The sequence below is a fragment of the Xenopus laevis genome, chromosome 4L (genome assembly GCF_017654675.1).
Source record: "Xenopus laevis strain J_2021 chromosome 4L, Xenopus_laevis_v10.1, whole genome shotgun sequence".
In the NCBI taxonomy this organism is placed as follows: domain Eukaryota; kingdom Metazoa; phylum Chordata; class Amphibia; order Anura; family Pipidae; genus Xenopus; species Xenopus laevis.
In genome coordinates this window covers 70,676,902-70,702,761 of record NC_054377.1, presented here as the reverse complement: position 1 = coordinate 70,702,761, position 25,860 = coordinate 70,676,902, and the positions used below count along the sequence as shown (strand labels likewise).

Genomic DNA, 25,860 nt, shown 5'->3' with positions numbered 1-25,860 from the left:
TTCATTGTATAAAATGAAGTATCTGTATAGTCTGTATAGTTTTTACTCAACCATACAATTTATGTTAAAATATGTTCCTTTGTTTTAATTGTAAAAAAAAGTCTACTTACAAGTCCCCACCCTGGACTTTGTTGGGAGAAGTTTTCATTCACTTTTCCTCACAGGAAAAGAAAGGAAAAAAAGTGCCCTGCATAATCAGCCTCCCATCCTCCATTCTGCCCGTTATTATACAGGTTGATAAACTAGGAGGAGGTGTAAAGCTGGAATATCTCAGCCCCATTCCGCAGGGACTCTACAAAGTCCATCAAGGTCATGTACATGAACGGGAAAAAGTGTTTTTTCAAGTGTCCCCCACCCTTAAAACTGAAAAAACACAATAACATGCTCCATTTATAGGTAAAATAGTGACACATGAGCCCTTTTTTTTGTGGCTAACAGTATGTCTTTAGGAGTATTGTTAAGTAAAGGTGTATATTGCCCCTTTAATACTTTGATTGGCATAAAATGACACACTATATATTTACAGGCCAAAGAACGAATACTCTGAAATTGATGAAGAAGAAGTTCAGGCTCCATATGATCCAACTGGCAAACCAGAAAGGTCAGTACTGTTTATGAACAGGTCAAACAAAGTCATATAAACCTAAATCCACTGCTTTGATTTCTTCATTTTCTTTTGTTGTGCCAGACCCGTATTCCTGTTTGTTTTTTATCTTTACCCTATTAAGTCTTAAAAATGAAAACCTCTTTTTATATCTGCATTACTATCAATTTAATACTGAGGTCCAATCCACTCTGCCATATTTTTTCATTTTCCCAGAGTACCCTTGTGCACATGCACAGACATAAGCAATCCCTGAGAAAATGAAAAGATCTAGTGGGGCAGCACAACCCTGAGATGGTAGGTATGCCATATGACAGAGACATATTCGACAAACTGGCCACTGGATAACACCGCTTTATTACTATTTAGAGGGGATAAGCAAATAAATAAGACTCTTTTGCAGCCATATTATTTTTCTATTTATACAAAGTAGTCCATATTAATAGGGCATCTTTCAATTCCTAAAAGAAACTGACTTTTACTGGGCCCCTCAGAAGTATCATTTTGCAAAATGACCCTACCTGAAAGGTGGCAGTAATATGTTTCTTTATAATTACATGCCGAGTATCCATAGTACATCAATCTAGTTCAATATATTTAAGTACCCACTTCAGTGTGTTTTTATCTTTTAATTTGAGTTCAAGCATGTGTTTTACATATGGGGATCTCCACGACATTTACTTCAGACATCTGCCTGTTTGTTAGCCCTTGCTAACTCAGCATATTTCTTCCACAGGGCAACTGACTTAAATCCTGCAAGTGCCAAATCGTCCGTTTAATGTCTCTTCTGTAGATTTACTGGTGATACCAAAGGTTAAGTCAATTCTGCTGAAGGTAAGTTGCAGTGTTCCATTGCCCAATCATGCAGCCCTGTATGGCTTTGGCACTGACTCCAGGAACAAGAGCAACTTAGGTGTCTCTAATAAACAAGCAGAGAATATATATACAGATGCTAAGTTAAGAACTTATCTTTAGTAAAATATATATCGGGTGTTTTTGGCCTTATGACTGATGTAGTGCATGATTGCCCAGTTTATTGATGTATGTGGAAAACATATTCTATGCATCTGCCCTACAAGTCTCTCCTACATATATAATTTTCGATAAATATGAGTTTGAGTCTGCTGTAAATTAAGTAAAAAGATATTCTTCCATTATGGTTATTGCCAGTTTTCAATACCTTCTTTCCCCACCAGGTTTTATTATAACGTGGAGTCGTGCGGATCCCTTAGGCCCAAGACTATTCTTCTGTCTGCTCTCTCAGGCCTCAGTGATCTCCAAATCCAGCTCAGCCATGAAATCCAGAGTGATGTCCTCACCATTAACTGAGTCTTAGTCCTATGTCATTTTTTTATACAGGTAAATAAAACCTTTCACCCTTTTTTGTTCTAAGCATTGAATCATTCTTTTTTGCAAGTAACACCATATTACATAACAAACAATGAATGTTGACACAGTGCAATTCTTTTGGTTGTTATTTTTTTTTAAGTGCAAAATTAGCTTTTTTACAGAAATTATACTTCCATCCCCTGCACTTTCCTGTCTTACATGCTCTCCTTATCATCTGGTCAGGAAGTGGTGGTGCTACATGGGGTCATTTCAGAGCACTTGTTTCTATTGTGCAGACATACACATACTGCAGTCCTTCCTTGGTAGAAAACCTCAGAGCAATTTCCATTAGTGACTTCTTTCTAAGAAAGACCAGACACACAGAATGTCTTTCAGGCTCCTACTTCCTAAGAAGCCAATAAGGGCATGTAGGCCAATTCCTTAGTAGTACAGGTACAGCGTCACATAATACCTTTTTGTTCACTAAGCCTTCAGTGCCCTTTAGGTTTGGATTAGGCTGGGTAAAGACAAGACTGTCACTGAGAGGCTGAAGTGGGGAGCTTCCTTTCACATGCTGAAGTCTTCCGATCACACATCCGTCTGGTGATGGGATCTGATTCTCTGCCACTTGGTACACCTGCAGTACAGAAAAAAAAAACCTATCCTTATGTGGGTACATATTACACTGAATTGTTTCCACAGAATAATCCTGATTGGTTGCACATTAGTTGCATAGATACAGTTCCTGATACTGTTAGTCTAAAGTCTGGCCAAACAGGTCATTTGTTGGACCAATGTAGCCCATGTCAATAGCTCTGGTTAAAGGTTAGCTACATCCGTCTCAGTCATCCAGGTCATGGTATATCTGTATAAATAATAGGGATGCACCGAATCCAGGATTCTGCCTTTTTCAGCAGGATTTGGATTCGGCCAAATCCTTCTGCCCGTCCAAACCGAATCCAAATCCTAATTTGCATATGCAAATTAGGTTTGAAGAGGGATATTGCGTGGCTTTTTTCATCACAAATCAAGGAAGTAATACATGTTCTCCCCTTCCCACCCCTAATTTGCATATGCAAATTAGGATTTGGTTCGGTATTCGGCCAAATCTTTAGTGAAGGATTTCGTTCAATTGCGCATTCATTTTCCCTGGGGAATTTGAAGAAAGAAGAAGCTGGAAGAGGATCACTCCATGGTGCTCACTGGTATAACCCCTGGTGCAGTTTTCTGCTGATAGGAGCAGCAGCGCCAGGTTTCGGGTAAGTCAATACAAACACTTTGGGTGCCTAACATTTGGGGGGGGGGGATAAAACATCTATTTTCTGCCACATACAATGTTGTTTTGGCACCTCTCCCTGGAAGGTTTAATACCAACTATTAACTCAAATCATGCTAATACAATCAACCCCTAACTTCATGACATCCCTGCTGATTATGATAAACAGATTACACTGACTGGAGCAACATTCCAGAGGATATATTCCCGAAAGATCGAATGTACAAGTTATTCTGAATTGAGAAAGCCAATTAGATGACTGGTGAAAAGTCTTCAAAAAAAGAAAAAAAACACAGCAATTCTAGTTGATTTGACTTATTTCTACAGATATTCTAGCCCTTTTCTTAAATGCCAAGCTGACACTCACGGATGTTGCTGGAAGACTCTGCATTGTTCTGGCCACTGGTAATATGGTGCCAGTATGCGCTACGGGGCAGCATGGATGTGGTGGGAGATGGGTAGCTGATGTTCTCTGCATCCTTGTTTAGACGCTGAAAAACAGTAAGGAATAGTCTGAAAACATGTGAGCCAACAAGTTTGCTGAGATATAAATAAGTGTGCTCTTAAAGATGAAACAAACACACACATATTTAGCATCTTACAAACAGGGCTGCCATCAGTAACCATGCGGCCTCATACTACTAAGGTAACAGGGCCCCAATTATTGGCAAACTGGCAGGTGGGCCCTACCAACTAATAAAATAGGTCCCCAATGAAAGAAAAAATACCCCTCACATGCACTCCCACACCCATGTTTTGCCCCAGTCACTCCCCAATTATGCCCAAACTCCCTCCACTATCCCAAACCCTGCTGCACCCAACAAGCCAAGCCCCAAAGGCAACCCGTGAATCACACTTTTCAATATATTTTTTTCAGAATTATGTAAATACAGTGATGATTTCAGTTGGTTCACCATAAAATTACCTTTTAGTATGATGTACAATACATTTTTTGCTGGTCCTCTCCTATTCATATTACAGTCTTTTATTCAAATAAATGTGTGGTTGCTAGGGTAACTTGAACCTTTGCAACCAGATTGATGAAATTGCAAACTGGGGAGCTGCTGAATAAAAAGCTAAATAACTCAAAAACCACAAATAATGAAAAAAATTAAAACAAATTGCAAAGAATATCACTCTCTACACCATACTAAAAGTTAACTCAAAGGTGAACAACCCCTTTAATTACCTAAGCAACTGAGTGGCAGTTTGGAAGTCAAACAGGAGAGGTCAAGATAATAAGGATAAAAAATAATAACTTACAGTCAATTTTTTTTGTTGCCACAGTCAGTGACTGTCAAAAATAACATATTCAACTGAGGGCCAAAAAGATTTTGAAAAGCTTGTGCTTTATTACACTCACATAGACTGGAAGTTATATTATTTTTATGTAATGTCCTAATTTACCTTGCATGCAATGTGTTACCAGTAAATTCCCAGCATTATTCCCACCTATCATTTCTCAGTGCATGTGGCATAATTATTGATTATAATTGCTGTGAAACTTTGGTTGGCAAATCAGCTAGTATAGGATTTTTTTTTAATGGGACATGTTTATGAGGAATAGATGGTGGAAGATTGTATAACTCACACGGGAGTTTTTTTCCATCTCAAGGAGAAGGTTCTTGTGCTGATCAGCCAACGCCTGGACAGACTTGTGCACTCGCTCATAGATCTGCTGTCCTTCCAGAGTCTGGAATGTGTACAGGCCCTCACTGATTCCACACACCCTGCAAATACAGAACCACATTTGGGACTAGTTGTACGACTCGTGTGAAATGTGCCATGCAATTATCAGTAATATGTACCAGTTCTCATGTAGGCTAGATTTATAACAGAGTGAAAACAGTGCACTTTCTGGCAAGGTTCTCACCTTGCTTTGGATAACACGCATGAAAACGAATGGAAGGTTAAAGGGATACTGTCATGGGAAAAAAATTCAAAATGAATCAGTTAATAGTACTGCTCCAGCAGAATTCTGCACTGAAATCCATTTCTCAAAAGAGCAAACAGATTTTTTTATATTCAATTTTGAAATCTGACATGGGGCTAGATATTTTGTCAATTTCCCAGCTGCCCCTGGTCATGTGACTTGTGCCCGCACTTTAGACGAGAAATGCTTTCTGGCAGGCTGCTGTTTTTCCTTCTCAATGTAACTGAATGTGTCTCAGTGGGACATGGGTTTTTACTAAGGAGTGCTGTTCTTAGATCTACCAGGCAGCTGTTATCTTGTGTTAGGGAGCTGCTATCTGGTTACCTTCGCATTGCTCTTTTGTTTGGCTGCTGGGGGGGGGGAGGGAGGGGGTGATATCACTCCAACTTGCAGTACAGCAGTAAAGAGTGATTGAAGTTTATCAGAGCACAAGTCACATGACTTAGGGCAGCTGGGAAATTGACAAAATGTCTAGCCCCATATCAGATTTCAAAATTGAATATAAAAAAATCTGTTTGCTCTTTTGAGAAATGGATTTCAGTGCAGAATTCTGCTGGAGCAGCACTATTAATGGATTCATTTTGAAAAAATTTTTTTTTCCCATGACAGTATCCCTTTAAGTTTTGAAGACTTTGCCCATGTATATATAAGCTCTCTTATAATTCAAGACCTGTATATGCATTCAAAATGTAAAGTGTATAGTAAGTTTCCTTCATAATTCCAAGTAATTTCACTGCAGATGTGCATGATGAAAGCTTGAGTCTGATTGGTTAAGGAACCATGATCTTGCAGGGACTACAGTACACAATACCTGAATATTTTGCAGAATCAAATCATCTAACTATACACATTTCTGCTGCTTTAAGTTGCAACGCACCTCTTTGCTACAAAATTATTATTGTACACCCACACTGTCGAATGTTCTTGGGATACCACAGGGTTCTGTATTAAGTCTATTTAATTTTTTTTAATTAATGACTTGGTGGTAGCACTGTAAATAATACACAGGTATCAGGCCAGTCCGTGAATCAGTATCTCACAACTGTTTTGGTGCTGCAAATGCATTTTTTTCTATTAAATGCAATGTGAAAACATACGATCAATGTTGCTGGCACTTAACAATTTATTTACCATGAACACAGCTACCATGTTGATGAAAGCCAAAAAAGGACCAAAACTTTGCAAAAGTGACTAAAACATCATAAACTCTGCTTTTTGGTATTTTGGTATTAAATATATTCTATAGCAGTCATCGGATGAGAACTGAAATTGTTTAAAAAGACATTATGAATACCCACAAAAATGATAGTAAACATAAAATATTTTTCTCCTCCCTCACAGCCTAGCTCCCCCCCCCCCGGGGAAGTGCCACTTTTTACTTACCCCTCGGTGCAGATTCAGGGATCACAGTTCACCGCACCCATCTTCCGGGTCTTCACTAATCTGAGACTGAGACCGGCGAAGCGGCGCATGCACGGTTGGAGCAATTTCCAACAACTGCGCATGCACCGAAATGGACGGAAATTGCTGAAGCAAAGACCCAGAAGCAAACACAAAGACACGCAAGATGGCTGCCGTGAACTGTGATCCATGAATCTGCACTGAGGGGTAAGTAAAAAGTTAGGGGCATTTCCCCAGGGGGAAAAGCTAAGCTGGGGGGGGGGAGGGGGGGTCTACGTAGGGTAAGGGGTTAGGGTTTTTTTTCAGTAAGCCATCATTTCTTATATAATTTCTTGTTCAGGTGGCACCAGGTACACTGTAAAATTGTATACATACTGTAAGGGAAACCAGCACGACCAGGCTGTTCATGCATCAATAAATGAGACACAATCCTAGTCATGCTGGTTTTCCTAACAGTGTGTGTATATATATATTATGTAAAACTAAACTAAATTGTAAACTCAGATTCAGAAGCAGACCTCTCTTGGGCAGGTCCACCAGATGTGGGCCATTGTCCCAGGATGGGTGCATACTTCAAAGTAATAGCTTGTCACTCATTGAAAATCACCTCTCATGTGTGTGCACAAAAATATCTTCACATCCAGATCAGTTTAACTCATCACATGTAAAACACTACATGCAGTAATCATATTAGAATAGAGTTGCCTTGCTGTTTGTGTTAAATTCAATTTAGATACTGTTATTGTTGTATTTTTCTAAACATTGTGAATTGCTCACCGTTCTGCCTCAAAAGTAAACCGTGAGGAATCACTTCCATATCGCCGCAGAGCACAGAGAGGCCAGGACAGCAGTTTGGTGCGAGGGTTGTGTGGGTCCCAGAGGTAGAGATTTTCCTGGGTAATTTGCATCTTGCATTCTCCATACACATCCAGGTTTGAGGAGGGCAATAAAAAGACACTAAATCGCTCTGCAAGGTCAAAATATTACACTTAATATTCTGTGCCAATGTGACACAATCGACTTCAATAATCTTAATTACTTCACACACTAAAAAGCATTACCACAGGTTATGTTCTCACTAACAGTAGTGTACACTTCTAATAAAACTCCATTGTCACCACAATGAACAACATTGCTCCTTCTACTGTCTCAGTGCTTCTTCCAGCTTCAGTAGCCCTTCTCTGACCCATGTATGGCACTTACTAGAATGCGTTCCCACCTTCACGGATGAAAAAGGACTACAGTTTCAGCAAGCTGCACTGATATAATAGCCCTTAAACAGCTGTATATGTGAACCTTTCTAGTCTTGCATTTTTATCACTTAAATGTCCCTTTCTTTATAGAATTAAACACATTGCCCTCAGTTGTACATACCCATATTTCCCCCATTTTATTTGCCATGGTATATTACTAGTGTCCTTCACCTGTCTGTTCACTCTGTACACCTGGCGTCAGTAAATCAGGCTCCCCTAGGTTGTAATCGGTCACTCTAGCTCCTGGGCATTCCATAGACAGAACCTTATACCACTCTTCTGCTTCCAGCTCTGTGAGAATAAGATCATAACAGAATGAATCAAAGTTTCAAAAGTGAAGATTCTAGTAATATGGTATACATGCTTACAAATGAGCAATAATGTTTGATAGAGAAAAACGTAACAAAAACAAGAGACAAAGAACTCTCATTGGCTTGAACGATTTTGGTTTGGTCCTTGAGCTTGTGGTTTTCTTGAATAGACATTATGAGTGCCCTGTGTGATAAATTGCAAAGGTGATCAAAACCATATTCCTTATATCTCACTCCAACACTGTTTGCGTTAGCTTGCCAAACATAGAAAAATCCTCACCAAACATGTAGATCATTATTTGCTACAATATATATATATATATATATATATATATATATATATATATATATATATATATATATATATATATATATATATATATATATATAGAGTCACTAACTGCTGTACTATGTAGGGGCAAATTTACTTATGGTCAAATATCGAGGGTTAATTAACCCTCAATATTCAACTGCCGAATTGAAATCCTTTGACTTCGAATATCGAAGTCGAAGGATTTAGCGCATTTCCTACGATCGTACGATCAAAGAAAAATCAAATGATTCGAAGGATTGTGCTTCGATCAGAAAATTGTTAGGAAGCCTTCCCCATAGGCTTGGCCTCGGTAGGTTTTACTTGCCGAAGTAGGGGGTCGAAGTTTTCAACTATTCGACTATTGAATGGTCGAATAGTGGAACGATTTTTAGTTCGAATCGTTCGATTCAAAGTCGTAGTCGAAGGTCGAAGTAGCCAATTTGATGGTCGAAGTAGCCAAAAAAATCATTCGAAATTCGAAGATTTTTTTATTCTATTCCTTCACTCGAACTAAGTAAATGGGCCCCATAGTGTTCCAATTGTTCTGTAATATTTTGTATATTTAAGAGGAAATACAGCAGGCTGATATTATGAGGTGCTTATGGAAATCCCATCTATTTCCAGAGTCTGCAATCACAACTCCCCTATAATGCACTCTCCATCAATGCCTGGAGCACAGAGCTTGACCGCCACCTAAAGTAAATTGAGGCTGATCCAACTGTTTGCTTGTGGGGCAGAAGTGTTAAGAGGAATGCATATTCAGATATCTGTTATGGCCCCATACATGGACCACTAAGTTGCTAACTTAGATGGTTCCTCTGTCAGTTAGATTACACTTCACAAAGCAATACTTACATATGGAATCCTCCTGCAAACCAAAAATATGGATTGGACTGTTGAAAAAAATAGTTCTTGCATTTTTTGTAGAGCAGTGTGATTGGATATATTCTTACCTGGGCCATATAATATCAGATAATAGTTTCTTACCTGAGTCACATGTGAATGTACGAGCCAAGTCATCACAAAATATTATGGCAACTGCTTGCCTCTTGGTCTCCTTTGGGAGTCGCATGATGCACTTCACATTACTGATCTCAGTTACCTGCAGTAAGAGTTTATTAAAATCTCATTTATTAAAATCATGCTCAGTGGTAGGCACAGAACTGTGCCCATTCAAATAGCATGAACTCATATATAAGCACTCTGCCCTAATTTCCCTGTTGTGCCTACTTTTTGTGCATTTGGCCCAGTGCTCTCAGATCCAAAGAAGCCCTGTACTTAACAGCTGCTTGATTTTTTTTGCAGGACTTCCTTTGCTCATTGTGTCTACAGGCACTCAATATTGTGTCATCTGAATGCAACCACCTGCATGTTGCCCTGACAATTTTTTTTCACTTTGCAATCATTTATTGACTATGCGGTAACAGTTTCTTATTCTTCAACTTCTAGTGTATCAAGTCACTAAAATGACACACAGCTCAGGTGCATGACTTTACAGTTAGGACATGTGTTTCCTTTCCAAAGGGTCAAACACCACATTAAATACCTAGGCATACAAATACCAAATCACCACACAGACACTTACAAACTAAATATCAGATCAATTATATATAGAATACCACAGGACACACAACAATGGAAACATATAAATTTAACCTTTCTGGGCAGAATACACTTCATCAAAATGATTCTGTTTCCTAAATTACTATATCCAATGCAAATGCTACCATATCTTATCAAGCCAACTGATTTAAAATGCATATATCACATACTCCGACCTTTATTTGGCAAAATAAACGCCCTAGAATCAGCATGTATAAACTACAACAACCAAAAACATTAGGGGAGTTAATCTGCCAAATATCAAAGGGGAAGGAAACCTAGTCGGCGCAAACCCCCCACCCCCCCTCCCGTTTGTTGCCCACCCTCCTTCCTCCCCCATTACCCAGTCTGAGATATGCAGGGGACTGGCTAGTAAGTAAACAGAAGCTGGTTTACCAATATTGATCTAGATCAATCCCAATCAGAGGGTCTTACTCTAAATTACCTTTTACATTCACCTTCTTCAAATATATCTCAAAGATAACCCACTATTTTCGGATACCTATAAAACCTGGCAATCCCTTAGACTAAAACACAGACTACCTCCACATCACTCTCCATACTTAACATGGCTAGGAAACAAGGAAATCTCTATAGGAATTTTAAACCCAATCTTACACACTTGGCGAGATGAAGAAAGAAATATAGTCCTACTTTCCCCAGAGGAATTAAAAAATAAATTTCCGTTCACAAACCCACACATATTTCTTAGTATACAAATATTACACTTTGCAAGAAACACAATTCACAAAATAAAAAAAAACCTCAGTACGCTCAATTGCTCAAATATACCATATACTACGAACAAATATAAACATAGATGTAGAAGAATCCCCCCCTTTAAATGGGCAACTGTCACGCCACAAATACCTATAATGGAAATTCTTAAATCACACACACATATAATGCAACTATTACCAACCAGCATACCAAGAAATGGCATTGCAACTTCTCCACAATTCATATCTAACACCCAAAAAACTATTCAAAATGGGAAATATCCCCTCAGACTATGCACCAGGAGCAAAGGTTCTCAAAGCAGATCTTCTACATATGATCTGGTCATGCCCTAAAATACAAAGTTTTTGGCTGGAAATATCCTCCTATTGGATGCAGACAGTGAACAAACCAATCCAACCAACTATAGAATGGGCTTTATTTAGCATTGTTCAACAATACCCAAATTTAAATACAGGGGACAAACATTTGGCAGCTAGACTGGCAGCAGCGTCTCGAAAGACAATCCTACACCAATGGCTCTCAACAGAATCCCCATCAGTCACACTTACGAAACAAAAACTGCATCACATGTTTCACATGGACTGGCTAGAAGCCATGACAGAAAAAGAACAAGAAGCTAAAAAATTCTTTCTCACTTGGACCACATATATTTATAGTCTTCCCTCTCCACTCAGATACCTAACCACCCACACCTTCATAAACACAACTTGGTATGACATAGAAATTTTAAGAGGTAATTCATTGTTGCAAGAAACAAACTGCTATATTCAAAACATACTTCAAGGGACTGGAACGACCACAAGATCACCCCCCAGGAGTCACCGCACTAATAGGCTTTTATCATCTTACCTAAGGTAAATAAATTTAGCCAGTTTGGATTGTAATTAAACTCGGAAATAGTTTTACGGAAATATATCACTATGTTAACTCTGTTTACAGTTAGTTTTCTTTTTATTTACTTTATTTTTCTTTTCTTTCATTTAAGCATGTATTATGAAACAATGACCGTTATATACCAATAATTGAACATATAAAATGTCCAGAAAATGTATTGCATGCTTAAATTTTTTTTTAATAAAAACAATATTTAAAAAAAAAAAGTTAGGACATGTTTGTTGTGCAAATTTGTATATGAATAAATAGAGCACTCTAATGGGACTAACTGCACCCATTTTGCACCAAAGCTTCAGAATACATAACTGGTCTTATATTCTATGGGTAGCAACTAAGAGGTTTTGTATGACATTTCCAAATTGCTGGCACACATACAGGGAGCAATGTTTCAAGGACATAGAGGACATCCTCACATGGCATTGTCCTAAGTGCAGGTCTATTGTTTTTCCTATGATAATTGGAGGGGTGTCAACCCCCCCCCCCCAAACTAACCACCAGACTGACCTTAAGGGGGATGTAAAGGTAAAAAAATAAAATCCAATTTTTACTTTAATGAAAAAGAATCCTGTCTCCAATATACTTTAACTAAAAATTGTGTACCTTTTTTTTTTTTTATAAGAAACCTGACTGTATGCAGTGAAATTCCCCCTTCATTTTACTTGCTCTGACTGCTGTGGATAGGAAACTTCAGGCAGTCCCTAGCTGCTCTGCAGGGAAACGAACAGCAGAGGGAGCCCCCAACTTATTTCCCAGCCATGATTTTTGCCTTTACATCCCCTTTACTGTTTCCTCCAGATGCAGGGACAAAGATCATGGAGCCAGATTTAAACAGATAAACTGGGATTCTCATTGAAGGATTATTTTGCTGCAGCCACTGGTTCTGCAGAGTTGGAGAAAGTTTGTATTAAACAATACAAAAACTAAAAAATCCACATTAGATTACATGACTCAGTGCAGTTTGCATATTCTGATTATTAATCAGTCTTGCTGTATCTGCTTCTTTGGCAGATATTATTTGAATTGTTTTGATAATTTATGACGATCCCTAATCAGCAGCCCAGACCACACTGAGCATGTTCATGGTCTTGGTCTTACAAAGATGTTTAACATAGTAACAAGGTGATGACCCCCTGTGGCCAACTTTGAAAGGATAAATCATTTGTTTAATTAAGCTTGTGGTGCAGTAAGTTCATATTTATGTTTAGTATACAAAATGTTTTTTTGATAATGTCTCACCTTTGGGGAAGCTTTCAGAAGCACAGACCTTTCATCAGGGTATTTTTCAAGCCGCCACGGACCTTTGCTAGAAGATTTCCTCAATACCAGCCAGCAACGGCGATAAATCTGAAACAAAGGGACAAGAAAAAATTAATTTTACAGAGCAAAGTGTAAAAAAATATTTCTGGTCGATTAACCAAATCATCCAAAAAGCAAATCTCAAAAGCATGCACAATTTGTAGGCACAACAATAGGCATAGAACTGCGCCCATTTAAATAGCATGAACTCAACTATACAAGCAACCTGATGGGGCAACAGTGCACCCATTTTGCTCCAAACCTTCAGAACACATACGTAAAATGGTCTTAACTTTTACTGTTCCTATGTGAAGCCACCCCTAAAAAGTGATAATTTGTCCTACCCAGATTGACTGGTGTGACCTGTGTTCATTTCAATAAATAATTATGATAATAAAGAGGAACTTGACCCAACTGTTTCCTTCCATACAGAAACTCTAAAGCAACTCTGAAACAATATCAATTTTACAGCAGGGATGTTGCCCCATGATGAACATTATTTTGACATTTTGATAAATATGACCCAAAGGGAGAAAACAGACTTCACAGCTCTCGGCTCACTTGCAGAGGAATAGCTAGAAGCATATTTATCAAAGGGTAAACTCTAACTTAAAGGGACAGTATACCCCCTTGACAGATACAAATCCAATCATGAGGGCTTGTGCTGAACAGACTTTTAGATTACTAGTGCACAGTTGATCCCTCTGCAGAATGGACTCCTGCTAGCAATTGTACAACTGTACCAGCCATAACAGCCAATTAGATCTTTGCTTACAGTTTGTGACTTGGAGCAGAATGATTAAAACTCATGAGTGATTGATTACTATTGGTAACTGCATATACTGTATCAGTAGTTTGTATAGTAACTCAGTAGGTGGGTTACCATCCTTGCCTTTTTTTTTGGCAACCAAAATGAAAAGTTTTTATTTCGCATAATTTCCAAAACTACTGCAAAGTCACTGCTCATAAAGGCTCAAGGACAAATGACGCACAGATCATCAGGGTAGAATCACAGGTTGTTGATCTTGTTTGCAAGCTTCCCACTGTGTATACAGTTCATTGGAAAACTAGAAAAGCCATATTCACTGAGTCCTGCAGACTTATTGTCCTGGTAATAACACAGCAAAACAAATCGATAGGCTGAGCTTGACATGACCCCAGTGATTCCTTAATGCTTTGCAGGCTAGACACAAGAAATGCTGTTAGCTTTAACTCCTTCTGCAGTGTTTTAAGCTACCTCAGGCTTTCAGGTAATCTTGCCAACACATACAATCTGTTCATGCCTCTTTGCATGATCAATTCCAAACTGCTTCTTTTCAATATAACTAAATTGATATGAATTTATGCAATTGCTGCAGTTATGCCCTGACAAAAATGATCCCTGTATATATGAAAGGAGTAATATAATAATGAATTATTAAATAATAAACATGCTATAAAGCTTTTCATGCTTAGTACAAGAAACACTACTGAGAGGTGCTATATTGGCACTTTACAAGTATGACCTAATAATATTAATGGCTTAACAGTCAGGCAGAGCCGTTTAAATAAATGGGCAAAAGGGGCGTTTACCGAGGGCTTGCCATGAGACCTTCCATCTAATGTAATTTTTAACAGATATATTCCCTTAGAAATGGCAGACCCCTCCCTTATTTTAATCATCTAGAAGAGCTATGTTTTATATTAATTCTCTATTTCAACATATGTTTCTGGACCAACTAGTACCTTAAAGTGCTCTGTATAATGCCCCTTATATTTGTCACTGTAGGTTAAGAGAGTCTTTGTAAGATATGCCATTACTCATCATCAGAGACACCAGAAGGGCAGCTTTGATTCATAAAGATATAAAAACATTTAGATAATTGGACCAGGAGGACCAGAAAACCTATAGCAACCTACAGCAATCTATCAGCAGGCAGCATTTACTAGTCACCCATTTAAATCAATACCCACTGGATTGAAAATCCTTTTCATGCAAAGTTGCCCATACACAAAAAGAGACATTTATTTGTAGTGGGAAGCAAATAGGGCTGATATGATTAAAAAACGACTCTGTGCCAAAGTTCGGATCATTATTAGGGCCTATACAGGACTGATGGCAGAGGACTAGATCATTAAACCAATGCAGTCTTTGCCCATACATGGGCTTTACAGGCAGCCAATTCAGTCTGAAGGCAATGAGTCAGCAGCTATTATGGCTACTGTCAAACAATAAAAAACAGCCTTTAACTGTAAATAAATACTTTTCAATGAATTACTAGAATTTTAATATACAGGTAGGCAGAACCATATAAGATGGATGGCCACTAATCTTCATACAAAGTCCCATGCATTAATCTGTAATATTAATGGTAGGTAGAGTATTTAAGGATATTTAAATGAAAGTGTTACCAGGCTCATATTGGATTTCTTTCCTTGCTTTCTCATTCTTAATCCAGTTACTTACCTACAATAGGCATGTCCTCTTTATTTCAGTTCAGCTATCTCTTCAATTACTGGCTTTGACTAACCACAGTAATATTCATCACCAATGAAATGCCCTCGAGCATACAGTGTTGACATAGCACACTTCAGGAACCATGTCAAAACAGGTGAAGAAAACAAAACTATATTTTCGATCTAATGTGACAGACTGTGTACTGAAAGGAAATGCATAGTCACCACATATTGCAAAGAACTGGGAATATGTGAATTGCCCCAATGATTGTTCTAAATGAACAGAAAAGTAGCAATACATGTTTATTGTCACTTGTATGATATCAGTTAATTTGGCCGAATGGTTTGGTGCAGTATGTTTTTGTTGTTGTATGGCCACCTTATGTTTTTGCATAAAAGTTTGTATTACACACTATAGAGCAGTTTATGAAGGCAGGTGCTAAACTGCAGTTGTCAAATGCCGCCAATCAGAAATTAGTATTTAACTTTGAAATAAAACTAAGGCCTGACTGGTTGCTATGGGCAACTACACTTGCACAATTTAGTCACTACAGTCATAAATCAGCAATAGTTTGTATAATAGCTAGAAAGTACAGGCTCTTTTTCATGAGTGATGTCTGCGTTGTTTGCACTGTACCTTTCTATATACAAAAGCATAACATTTTCAATTTCCATGGCACTCACATGAAGACTCCATGGGTCCAAATATAGCCAAATATCTGGTCTTTATCTCACGTTCCTAAATTCTTTGCATATATATTTAAATGTAGCACATTTGTTAAAAAAATCCTTTGTTTAATGGTAGTGGCCAGTGCTGTAGGGATTCTTTCATTTACAATATTTCAGATTACTTCTGTTCAGTTTCCTCACAGCTACCAGTACTAGATTTCTGCCCCCAGCTAATTTGCAGAAGCCCTGCACTTCAAATAGATGAGGTCTCTTTGAGCAAACATAGTTAGAACATGTTAGAGTTCATTTTGGATATTTTTGAGTGGAGTATCAGGCACTGTTTTAGCTTATGTTTTATGTTTTGAACTACTGTATATTATATCAGTATTATGCATTAAATCTATATTGCTACCAGTATCCTTTTTGTGAAACTCACAGAGGGAGAGAAAAGTAATGAGCTGTTGCCCCTCCATCTACAGTGAGTTAACAAGAATACAGCTAAGACATGCTCTTGAATAAGAGTGTTTTGCTGACACCACACTTCTTTGGGAGAGAGAGAAAGAAATGCATTCCCAAGAGTATGGATGTGAGTTTACAGCATCACTTTACCAATGTAATCAAAATTGAGAGTAAGCAGATAATGCATGATATAAGTACCGTATTCAATACCATAATTTCACAAGTCCACAACAATTGAACGACCACAAATGTACCCCTGGGCCAAATGCTTGCCACTGAAATCAACAGGGATTGACACCTGCAGAAACATACCTCCCAACTGTCCCGATTTTAGAGGGACAGTCCCTCTTTTGACAGCTCAACCCGCAGTCCCTCATTTGTACTGGAAAGTACCGTTTTTCTCTGCACTGAACAGCCAGAAAAAGAAACAAAGTTTCTAACTTAATTGGCTTTTGGCAGATAACCCAGAAAAGCTACAGCAGCAGATAATATACTTTTTTTACAATTTTTTACAATTTCTAGATAAACAAATAAGTAATTGTAACATTATAAGATAACAGGTCCCTTGGGAAAAGTTGGGACTCACAGCTTAAAGGGCAATTCACCTTCATTAGCAAAACTGTAATAACTGAAAAAAAACCTCAGAAATATGTCCAAACTTTCATAACCTGCCAAATTTTGTAAAATGAACATGGTAATTAGGGGATGCGGCCACAAAAATGGGCATGGTCAAAAAATTGCCTTGCTATGTGTATGTGCGGCAACTTTTTGTCCCTCTTTTTATTTCCAAAATGTTGGGCAGTATGCAGATATATTAAACATTCAGACAGCATAAGTCTGAAATTGTGTCATATGCCATTTCCACTATGATACCAGATACCAGATCTTTCCATGATTTGGATCTTCTTACCAATAGGGGCATATTTGTTAAGGGATCGTGTTGTGTTTTCCACAAAAATTGGCGTTTTCGAGGTTATGGTTTTGGTCAACAATCAATTTTTCAGGTTAAAATAAATTAAAAAAAAATAATAATGTTTTTTTTTGAGATTTATTATACCTGAACCCTGGAAATAGCTTGAATCCAAAGATACACCATCTAAAACCTGTTGAGGTCATGTAGAATTCAATGACAGAGGTCCCTTGAACCATTTGAAGACATTAATTCAAGTTCAGTTAACCATTCAAATTGTGAGTTCATTCGAGGTATAAAAAACTCTAAAGTGCGATCTGTGATAAATAACACTACTAGAAAATTAACTTGAATTAACTCACAACTCAAATGGTTTCTAATTTAAGAAAAAACTGGTATGAGAAAAAAATCAAATCAGCGAGTTCGGTTTTAACAATCTGAAAACTCAAACTCATTGAGATTTCAGCAAGAAAAACCTTGAATCGCTCGAATTGATCAAGTTTTCAGGCAAAACCCTCCAAAAAAACTTGAACATCATGAAGGCTATTAATGTCTTCAAATGGTTCAAGGGATCTCTGCCATTGAATCCTGCATGACAGGTTTTATATATTCGGATTTGAGCTATTTCCAGGGTCGGGGTTTAAAAAAAATCAAGAAAAGTTACATTTTTTTTTTTCTAAAAAAACGCGAAAATTTGAGTTCTTTTTTAACCCCAAAAAATTATTTTCGACCAAAACAATAACCTTGAAAACTCGTATTTTCATGGAACACATAACTCAATCCTTAATAAATCTGCCCCACAATAAACCCAATGGATTCGTTTTGCTTCCAATAAGGATTCATTATACCTTAGTTTGGATAAAATTCATGGTACTGTTTTATTATTACAGAGAAAACAGATTTTTTTTTTTAAATTTTGGATTATTTGTATTAAATGGAGTCTATGGGAGACAGTCTTTCCGTAATTCTGAGCTTTCTGTATAATGGGTTTCCAGATAACGGATTCCATGCCTGTACAGTAGTTCTCAACCTGTGGGTCGGCAGCGAAAAATAGGTCAACATGTTGTCTAAGTTGTGTCTCCATCCCACTAAATAATGCTATATTTTTTTTTTGCAATAATTAAACATAGTGACTAGACCTAGGACAAGTGGTTCTAAAACAATTTTTGGGTTGCAAAGCTGAATCTGCTTTATCTAATGGGAAAAAAGTAAAAAAAACTACCATTATAATATAAGGGTACTAGGTACAGTAAAACTAGCCAAACAAGTTGCTCCATTCACATTAAACATTTTTTCAATGTGCTGTTAATTCAGGAAACATACATTTTTTAGTGTTTCACACTACCTGCATTTATACTGGGTTCATCTTCAGTATTCATATTAGATCAAATTATAGCAGGAGTTTTCGTATGTTACAGTAGCAGTTTTAATCTAACATGATGAGCTCATGACTAGCTTTAAAAACAGCCCAAGCTCATTTATTTCCCAAGCCAAAGAAAAAAACTCATTAATATGGCATTGTTCTATGGGCTGGAAAAAGTCTATGGTTTCTTAATGGAAGCAATAAATCTTTCATAGGTAGCAGTAGCAATAAAAAATGAACAAATAAAGATGGCTTTGTAGGACATGTATCAACTGTGACAAACAAGTCACGCGTGTAAAAATTGTCGTATGTCAAAATAATTTTGCCGCCCATTGACTTTAATGTATTTGGACAAAAGAGTTACCTGCATAAAAATTGTCGCGCGCATAAAGATTGTTGTGTATCAAAATCATTTTGAAGCCTAATGACTTCAATGCATTTAGTGAATTTTTACAAAACGGGACAGATTCACCCATCACTAACAACAATACTTAATTTTGGATTGTATTTAACAGCTATTCTACAGCTATACCCCAAGTTCCATTAGGGTAAGGCCACACGAGAGATTCGGGGAGATTTTGTCACCTGGCAACTAATCGCCTCGTCTTCTGAGCGACAATGTCCCCAAACTGCCTCAGCTTGTTTTTCCATAGGCTACAATGAAAAGTCGCCTGCGCTAATGCGTTTTCTATAGTCGCCTGAAGTTGCCTCACTGAGGCGATTAGTCGCCAGACGACATAATCTCCCTGAATCTCCTCGTGTGAACTAACCCTTAATATGTACATTGTTTTAGGTTTTCCAATTGTTTTTTGTTTGTTTATATTTTTGAACTTTGATAGTGATAAAATGCATAGTATGTTGTTGACTTAATTTCTTTCAATATGGAAAATACATTAGTATATTAAAGAACAGTAACACCACAAAATGAAAGCATTTAAAGTAATAAACATATAATATACTGTTAGCATGAACTGTAGTTTACTTCACAAAGACTACATATATATATATATATATATATATATATATATATATATATATATATATATATATATATATATATATATATATATATATAAAATGTACCATTGCTCTGCACTGGTAAAAGCTGTGTGTTTGCTTTAAAAAGACTACTATAGTTTATATAAACAAGCTGCTGTGTAACCATGGGGGCAGCCATTCAAGCTGGAAAAAAGGCGCAGGATATACAGCAGATAACTGATAAAACACAATTGTATTGGACAGGGCGTATCTGTTATGTGCTATTTCTCATTTTTTCCAGCTTGAATGGCTGTCCCCATGGCTACACAGCAGCTTGTTTATATAAACTATAGTAGTCTTTTTGAAGCAAACACACAGCTTTTACCAGTGCAGAGCAATAGTACATTATATTTTAATTACTTTGATACACTTTCAGTTTTTGGTGTTTTTGGAGTTGGAGTTGAAGGATTTATGTACCGACTCCACAGCCCTGTTATTAATCAACTACATAGAAGGCAAGAAGGAGCTGCTAAAAATGTTTCAGCAGCCGTGGTCACATTGGTCACTTTTCCTTCCTCAACTATCCCCTGTTGATTAATCATGGTAATATAAAATGCAAAGGGGAAGGCACTGAAGTGTAAAGAATGTTATCCTAGATTTCCAAGCAATCTCCTTGTGACCTTACACCAATCACTTTCCATCTCACTTTAGCTTTACTTCCCAATTTTGTCCAAAAAGAATACAGGTTTACAATGCAGCACTGCAAAAATTCAGCATGGTAATATTAAATATACAGTATTCTCTCAAGTAATAGGCAATCACTGTACCCAAGATACAAAAATAAAAATTAATAAATCACTAGTACAACATATGCTGTCACAACAACTGCCATGAGTATGTGGAGCAGGAGTTCTGCGTACAGCACACAAATGCACAAGAGCAATATTTTATGTATAGGCCAAGCCCCTGCCAACCTATGTCAATACCCATTAAAAGATAGCGTCATGGCCGTCAGAGACTGAAATGGATAGTTATTTTAACTAACAAAACAACACATGCTAAGGAGATAAGGAGAACCGGTGAGATAATGTGAGTGCATAAGAAAACAGTAATTACAATCTGCCAGCAAAGCAGACAGATAACCAGTGGACTGCTTTCAACAGACCACAACATCTATGCTGTACAGCAAAACCTGCTCAATCTGTATATGGTGTCACATTGAAATGTAGCAGCCAGTGTGGTATTTTCACAGGTGACAGAGAAGATATCAACACAAAAAAAAAGATTTATGGGAGGTGCATCCCGCTAATGCAGAATTTGCCAATAAGAGGCAGTATAGATGTGAGTAGTTGAGTATAGCAGTTGTACAGCATACCTCCCAAAATGTTGGAAATAGAAAGAGGGAGAAAAAGATTTGCTGCAAGCATTGCAGCAATTTTCTTCACCATGCCCATTTTTGTGGCCACACCCCCTAATTACCATGCTCATTTTACAACATTTGGCAGGTTATGAAGTTTGAACACATTTCTGTGGTGTTTATGTGTAAATGTAATTACAGTTTTGCTAATGAAGATGAATTGCCCTTTAAACTGTAAGTCACAGTTCCCCCAAGAGACCTGCTTATTGCTTCTTTGCTTATCTTAAATTGTTACAAAAGTATCAAAGTGCACCTGCCACACATTCTGGGCTCTCTGCCAATTAAGTTTTAGAAACTTTGTATCTTTTTCTGGCTGTTCAGTGCAGGAGATCAAAGAGAAAATTTCACACAAGACATTTCAGTAACAATCTGGGAATGCTGTCAAAATCAGAACTTTCTCTCTCAAAACAGTTGGGAGGTATGGTACAGGTATGGGACATGCTATCCAGAGTGCTTGGGACCTGGTGTTTTCCGTAATTTGGATTTCAATATTTTAAGTCTACTAAAAATCACTTCAACCTTAATTAAAACCAATAGGATTGTTTTGCCTCCTGTTAGGATTAATTATACCTTAGTGGGGATTAATTACAAGATACTTGTTTAGTATTACAAAGAAAAAGGAAATAATTAAAAAAAAATTAATTACTTGATTAAAATGGCTCAAATGTGACTCAACACTTAAGAGACCAATACTGGAAAAAAAAGACAAATTATTACTATAAAATTATTTTATTTAACTATAGAGGTCTCAATTTTATTGCTATTTATGTGTTTACTGTCTGTCCAGCAGGCATCCTCTGTATTTGTTGCCAAAACTAACCAAACATATTTAGTTTTGTCTCTGCTCTTTTACGTACAGTTAATATTTATTCAATTAGAGCAAAGGTATTTAAATTAAACACAGAGCTTTAAAGAAATTATCTTACATTTTTGGGAATGTCAACAGTGATTACTTGGAGCATTTTTTATTTTCCAGAGCTAATAGCCCTGTAAAACCATTTTAACCCTATCCTATATTAAATATACAGTTCCACTGATATAATGAATGTAGTGACACTAGTGGGCCCTGTTAAAGGATCCTATTGGTGGGCTCCTGCAACCAATGTGCTGCAGATTATCCTTTCCCAACTTAAAGGGGACCCGTCTTCCGAAAAAAGGATTCCAAATCCTATTTTATCACATTAATTAAGAAAAATTAACTTTAATTGCACTATATAAATTATTTGAATCTTGTTTCCTTCGGTCTGGGAACTTCTAATTATAGCAAGCAGGCAGGAGCCATTTTGTGGACATTGTTATTAAGGCAAACCTTGCATCATCTAAAAGTCTTGTTTTGCCCCAGAATATGGGACCTGATGCCCCTCCCCATGCACTGGTTACACAATTAAATGGTAAAGAGAGAGGGGGAATATGGGGAATGCAGTGTCGTCTAGTAAGTACTGAATGGAAAGTGAAAGTAATTGCCTGCCCCGCTTCTATGCCTAGGGCATAGAGGAGGGACAGATGAGATTTTTAAATGAGTTTACAACTCTAAATGCTTTAATAAATAAAGAATTTGGATTTCATGTTTAATTTGAAAAGGACTTTTATTATAAAGCTTTTTATGTCTGGGTGACAGGTCCACTTTTACACACACATATTTGTTTTTATTAAGTTTGATTAAAAAATGCCTCTGACACATGTGTCAAAAACCTCTCTTCATAGATTATTTTCAACATAAAGTAAATGTAAAATGTGGTCATGTGGTTAATATATCATATTAAAATAAACACACTTTTTGCTCATTTGAATAGAACTGGGGTTAAATGTGTATGCATATCTGAATTTGGCATGTTTACTGGGATTCAGAAAGGAAGTTTCTACAGCAGACAGGCGTGACTCCAGCAGAAAACACCAGGCAATTTTTGAACAAGACCCAGAGTATACTAAGTCTCAGGCATTGGGTAGAAAAATGGGCTTAGCTCTCCATCATGAAATTCTACCTCTTTGCAAGACGTGCTCAGCAAACTCTCGCCACAACTGCATGTAGGAACATGATCAGACTTTAATATTTGAACACTTCTCTATCTACCTTTACATTTTTAGCTCTAAAATGGCTGTGGACCTGAGGTAACATGTTAGAAGGGCCTGTAATTATGCGCTTAGTCATTAAACTGCCTTTATTTTGTGAGATAATTATAGTGCACTACATATAACATACTATTGCAAGCTAAGATACAAGTAGTTATTAGTTCCTGTCTGCTAAATCTATCAGCAAACTCAATATATTGAGCAAGTCATGTTTCTACAGTACAGGCAGCAGTGGGCACATATGTAGATTTTGCATGGATAAAATATGAAAAATATGCATGTCTAGAGACATGCATGCAGAGTCTCCAGAGTGGAGGATGTTTCAGGCTTTTGGATAAAAAGCAAGTTTGCATATATAGAGGCCTCAGGCAAAACAAACCACCAATTTATGATTCTATACAGTCATTATTCAAACATTAATACAACACAACCACCAATGAACCAGCGAGTTCTTGTTGGGACACGGCCTTTGCATGTTTTTTTTATGATTGATCCTACCCTTATAAATAAAGTACTGTATATACTGTTATCCATACAGTGGGATATTGTTTATACTAAATGTTAAATCCATGAAATTTTGGAAGAGAAATGTATTTTAGGCTGCATATAAAACATTTCGACAACCATGCAATACTTCCTGCTGTAATTCTAGATAAAAGTAGGGAATATGTCCTCCAGTCAGTGAGCCCCAGCATCCCTACATTCTGTCAAAACTGTCCAACCTGCAGTCCTCAGGCTGCTGTAAAATAAAGCTTCCAAAACAGCATCCAAGTCCGTGGTATACTGCAAACTATAATGGGCAACAGCTTAAAGGAGTGGTTCACCTTTAACTTAACTTTTAGTATGTTATAGAATGGCTAATTCTAAGCAACTTTTAATTGTTCTCAATTATTAATTTTTTTTTATAGTTTTTTAAAATGATTTGCCTCTTTTGTCTGACTCTTACCAGTTTTTAAATGGGGGTCATTGACCCTCATTTAAAAAACAAATGCTCTGTCAGGCTACAAATATATTGTTACTTTCTATTCAGCCCCTCTTCTATTCAAATTCCAGTCTCTTACTCAAATCAATGCATGGTTGCCAGTGGTGGAACAACCGGGGGAGCAGAGGGTGCGTTTGGGTCGGGGCCCACACCCCCCAGCAGCTCGAGCATCGCTGATTTCCGGGCGGAAAATCACGTACAGAGGGGGGTTGGCTGCACGTCCAGCAGCAGGGCCCGCTCCCCTCTAGTTACGTTACTGGCGGTTGCTAGGGTAATTTGGACCATAGCAACCAGATGGCTGACATTGCAGACTGGAGAGATGCTGAATAAAAAGCTAAATAACTCAAAAACCACAAATAATGAAAAATTAAAACCAATTGCAAATTGTCTCAGAATATCACACTCTACATAATACTAAAAGTTAGTTTAAAGGTGAACAACCCCTTTAAGGTGCAGGGGTTAGACATTGTGCTGCAAGTAAGCATAAATCATCATCATCAAGCTGTATGTATTGTGCACTGAGCAATGGATGGGTGGAGGATGAAGGAATGTGTCTGGCTAGTAGTGACTGTTTGCAGTGCTGGGTAGTCACACTGTCTGCAGATTCGAATGATTAATGAGGGAGGGGGCTGTGAGGCTGGTGCACAGTGCATGCTGATTATTAGGGTGAGGGACAATGATAGCAGCAAGGCGAGCAGTGTCTGAGACAGTCTATTTGACAGAAAGAAGTATCTCCTTACATTTGCAAGAGAGAAAAAGAATGGCAGGAAAGCGCAGCGCATTGGGGAGGTGCTGCCTGTCGCCTCCAGCAGTCTGTCCCTTTACGGCTGAGTGCAGCGCTGCGATAAACATGCAATGGAAGCGGGGATGGCAATGGACATACGTAACGCATACAAAGTAAAATACAGGCAGACAGCGGCCACAAGCGCATGCACTACCAGGGTACTCTGCATGCAATATTGGGGTGCCTCGTCCGTCACACACCCCCAGTTTCCTGCTCTTCATCCTCACGTATCCCTGCCTGACGATGTCCGTTGTGTTAGAGGCCATGACGCAGCTCACTCGGGCCCGGCTCACATCCTCCCTGCTTCCCGGTGCCTTTCACATCCTCCCCGCTCCCCTCCCTCTTTGTCTTTCCCTTTTCTTTTTCTTCTTTTCCTTCTCCCAGATCCGTGCGCTTCCTCCGCCTCTTGTCAGACTAAACCACAGTGCCCTTGATGTTAGGGGGGTGGAGTGGCAGCACCAGGTCTGGAAGAGACCAATAACAAACTGGTAGAGTTGCTAAACAGGATAGAAAAAACAATAACACGTAGGGGGTTACCCGAGTCTTTAGTTGCAAAACCACAAATTATATAAAAAATATATATATATTTGTATCATTAAAATAAGCAGCAACGAGTCACAAACTGTTCTGCAATAGCTGTATATATAAATATCTATTCGTAACGTTTCCTAAGCAAATGACAGATGCCAAATTATTTCTCTTAAAGTTGACAGAATTTCCCTCCATTGTTGCAACAACCAGCACTGATATTCTTATTTCACTCGTGTTCCCAAATAATTAAAAGCTTTATGGAGCACTGCATATATTTTACACAAATTAAAACCTAAAGATCTCACTAA

At 37.8% G+C, this 25,860-nt stretch overlaps 1 protein-coding gene across 3 annotated transcripts; it reads right to left on the bottom strand.

The window, feature by feature from the left end:
* Nucleotides 1-1,218: 1,218 nt before the first annotated feature.
* Nucleotides 1,219-25,427, bottom strand: dok4.L (docking protein 4 L homeolog). Of its 3 annotated transcripts, none has more exons than XM_018256495.2 (8): nt 25,176-25,427; nt 12,894-13,001; nt 9,408-9,522; nt 7,968-8,087; nt 7,321-7,510; nt 4,801-4,939; nt 3,577-3,700; nt 1,219-2,570 (listed from the first exon to the last, which is right to left on the bottom strand). In XM_018256495.2, the coding sequence occupies exons 1-8, from the start codon at nt 25,188-25,190 to the stop codon at nt 2,470-2,472; spliced, it is 912 nt and encodes a 303-aa protein (XP_018111984.1). In that variant the 5' UTR covers nt 25,191-25,427; the 3' UTR covers nt 1,219-2,469.
* Nucleotides 25,428-25,860: the final 433 nt, after the last annotated feature.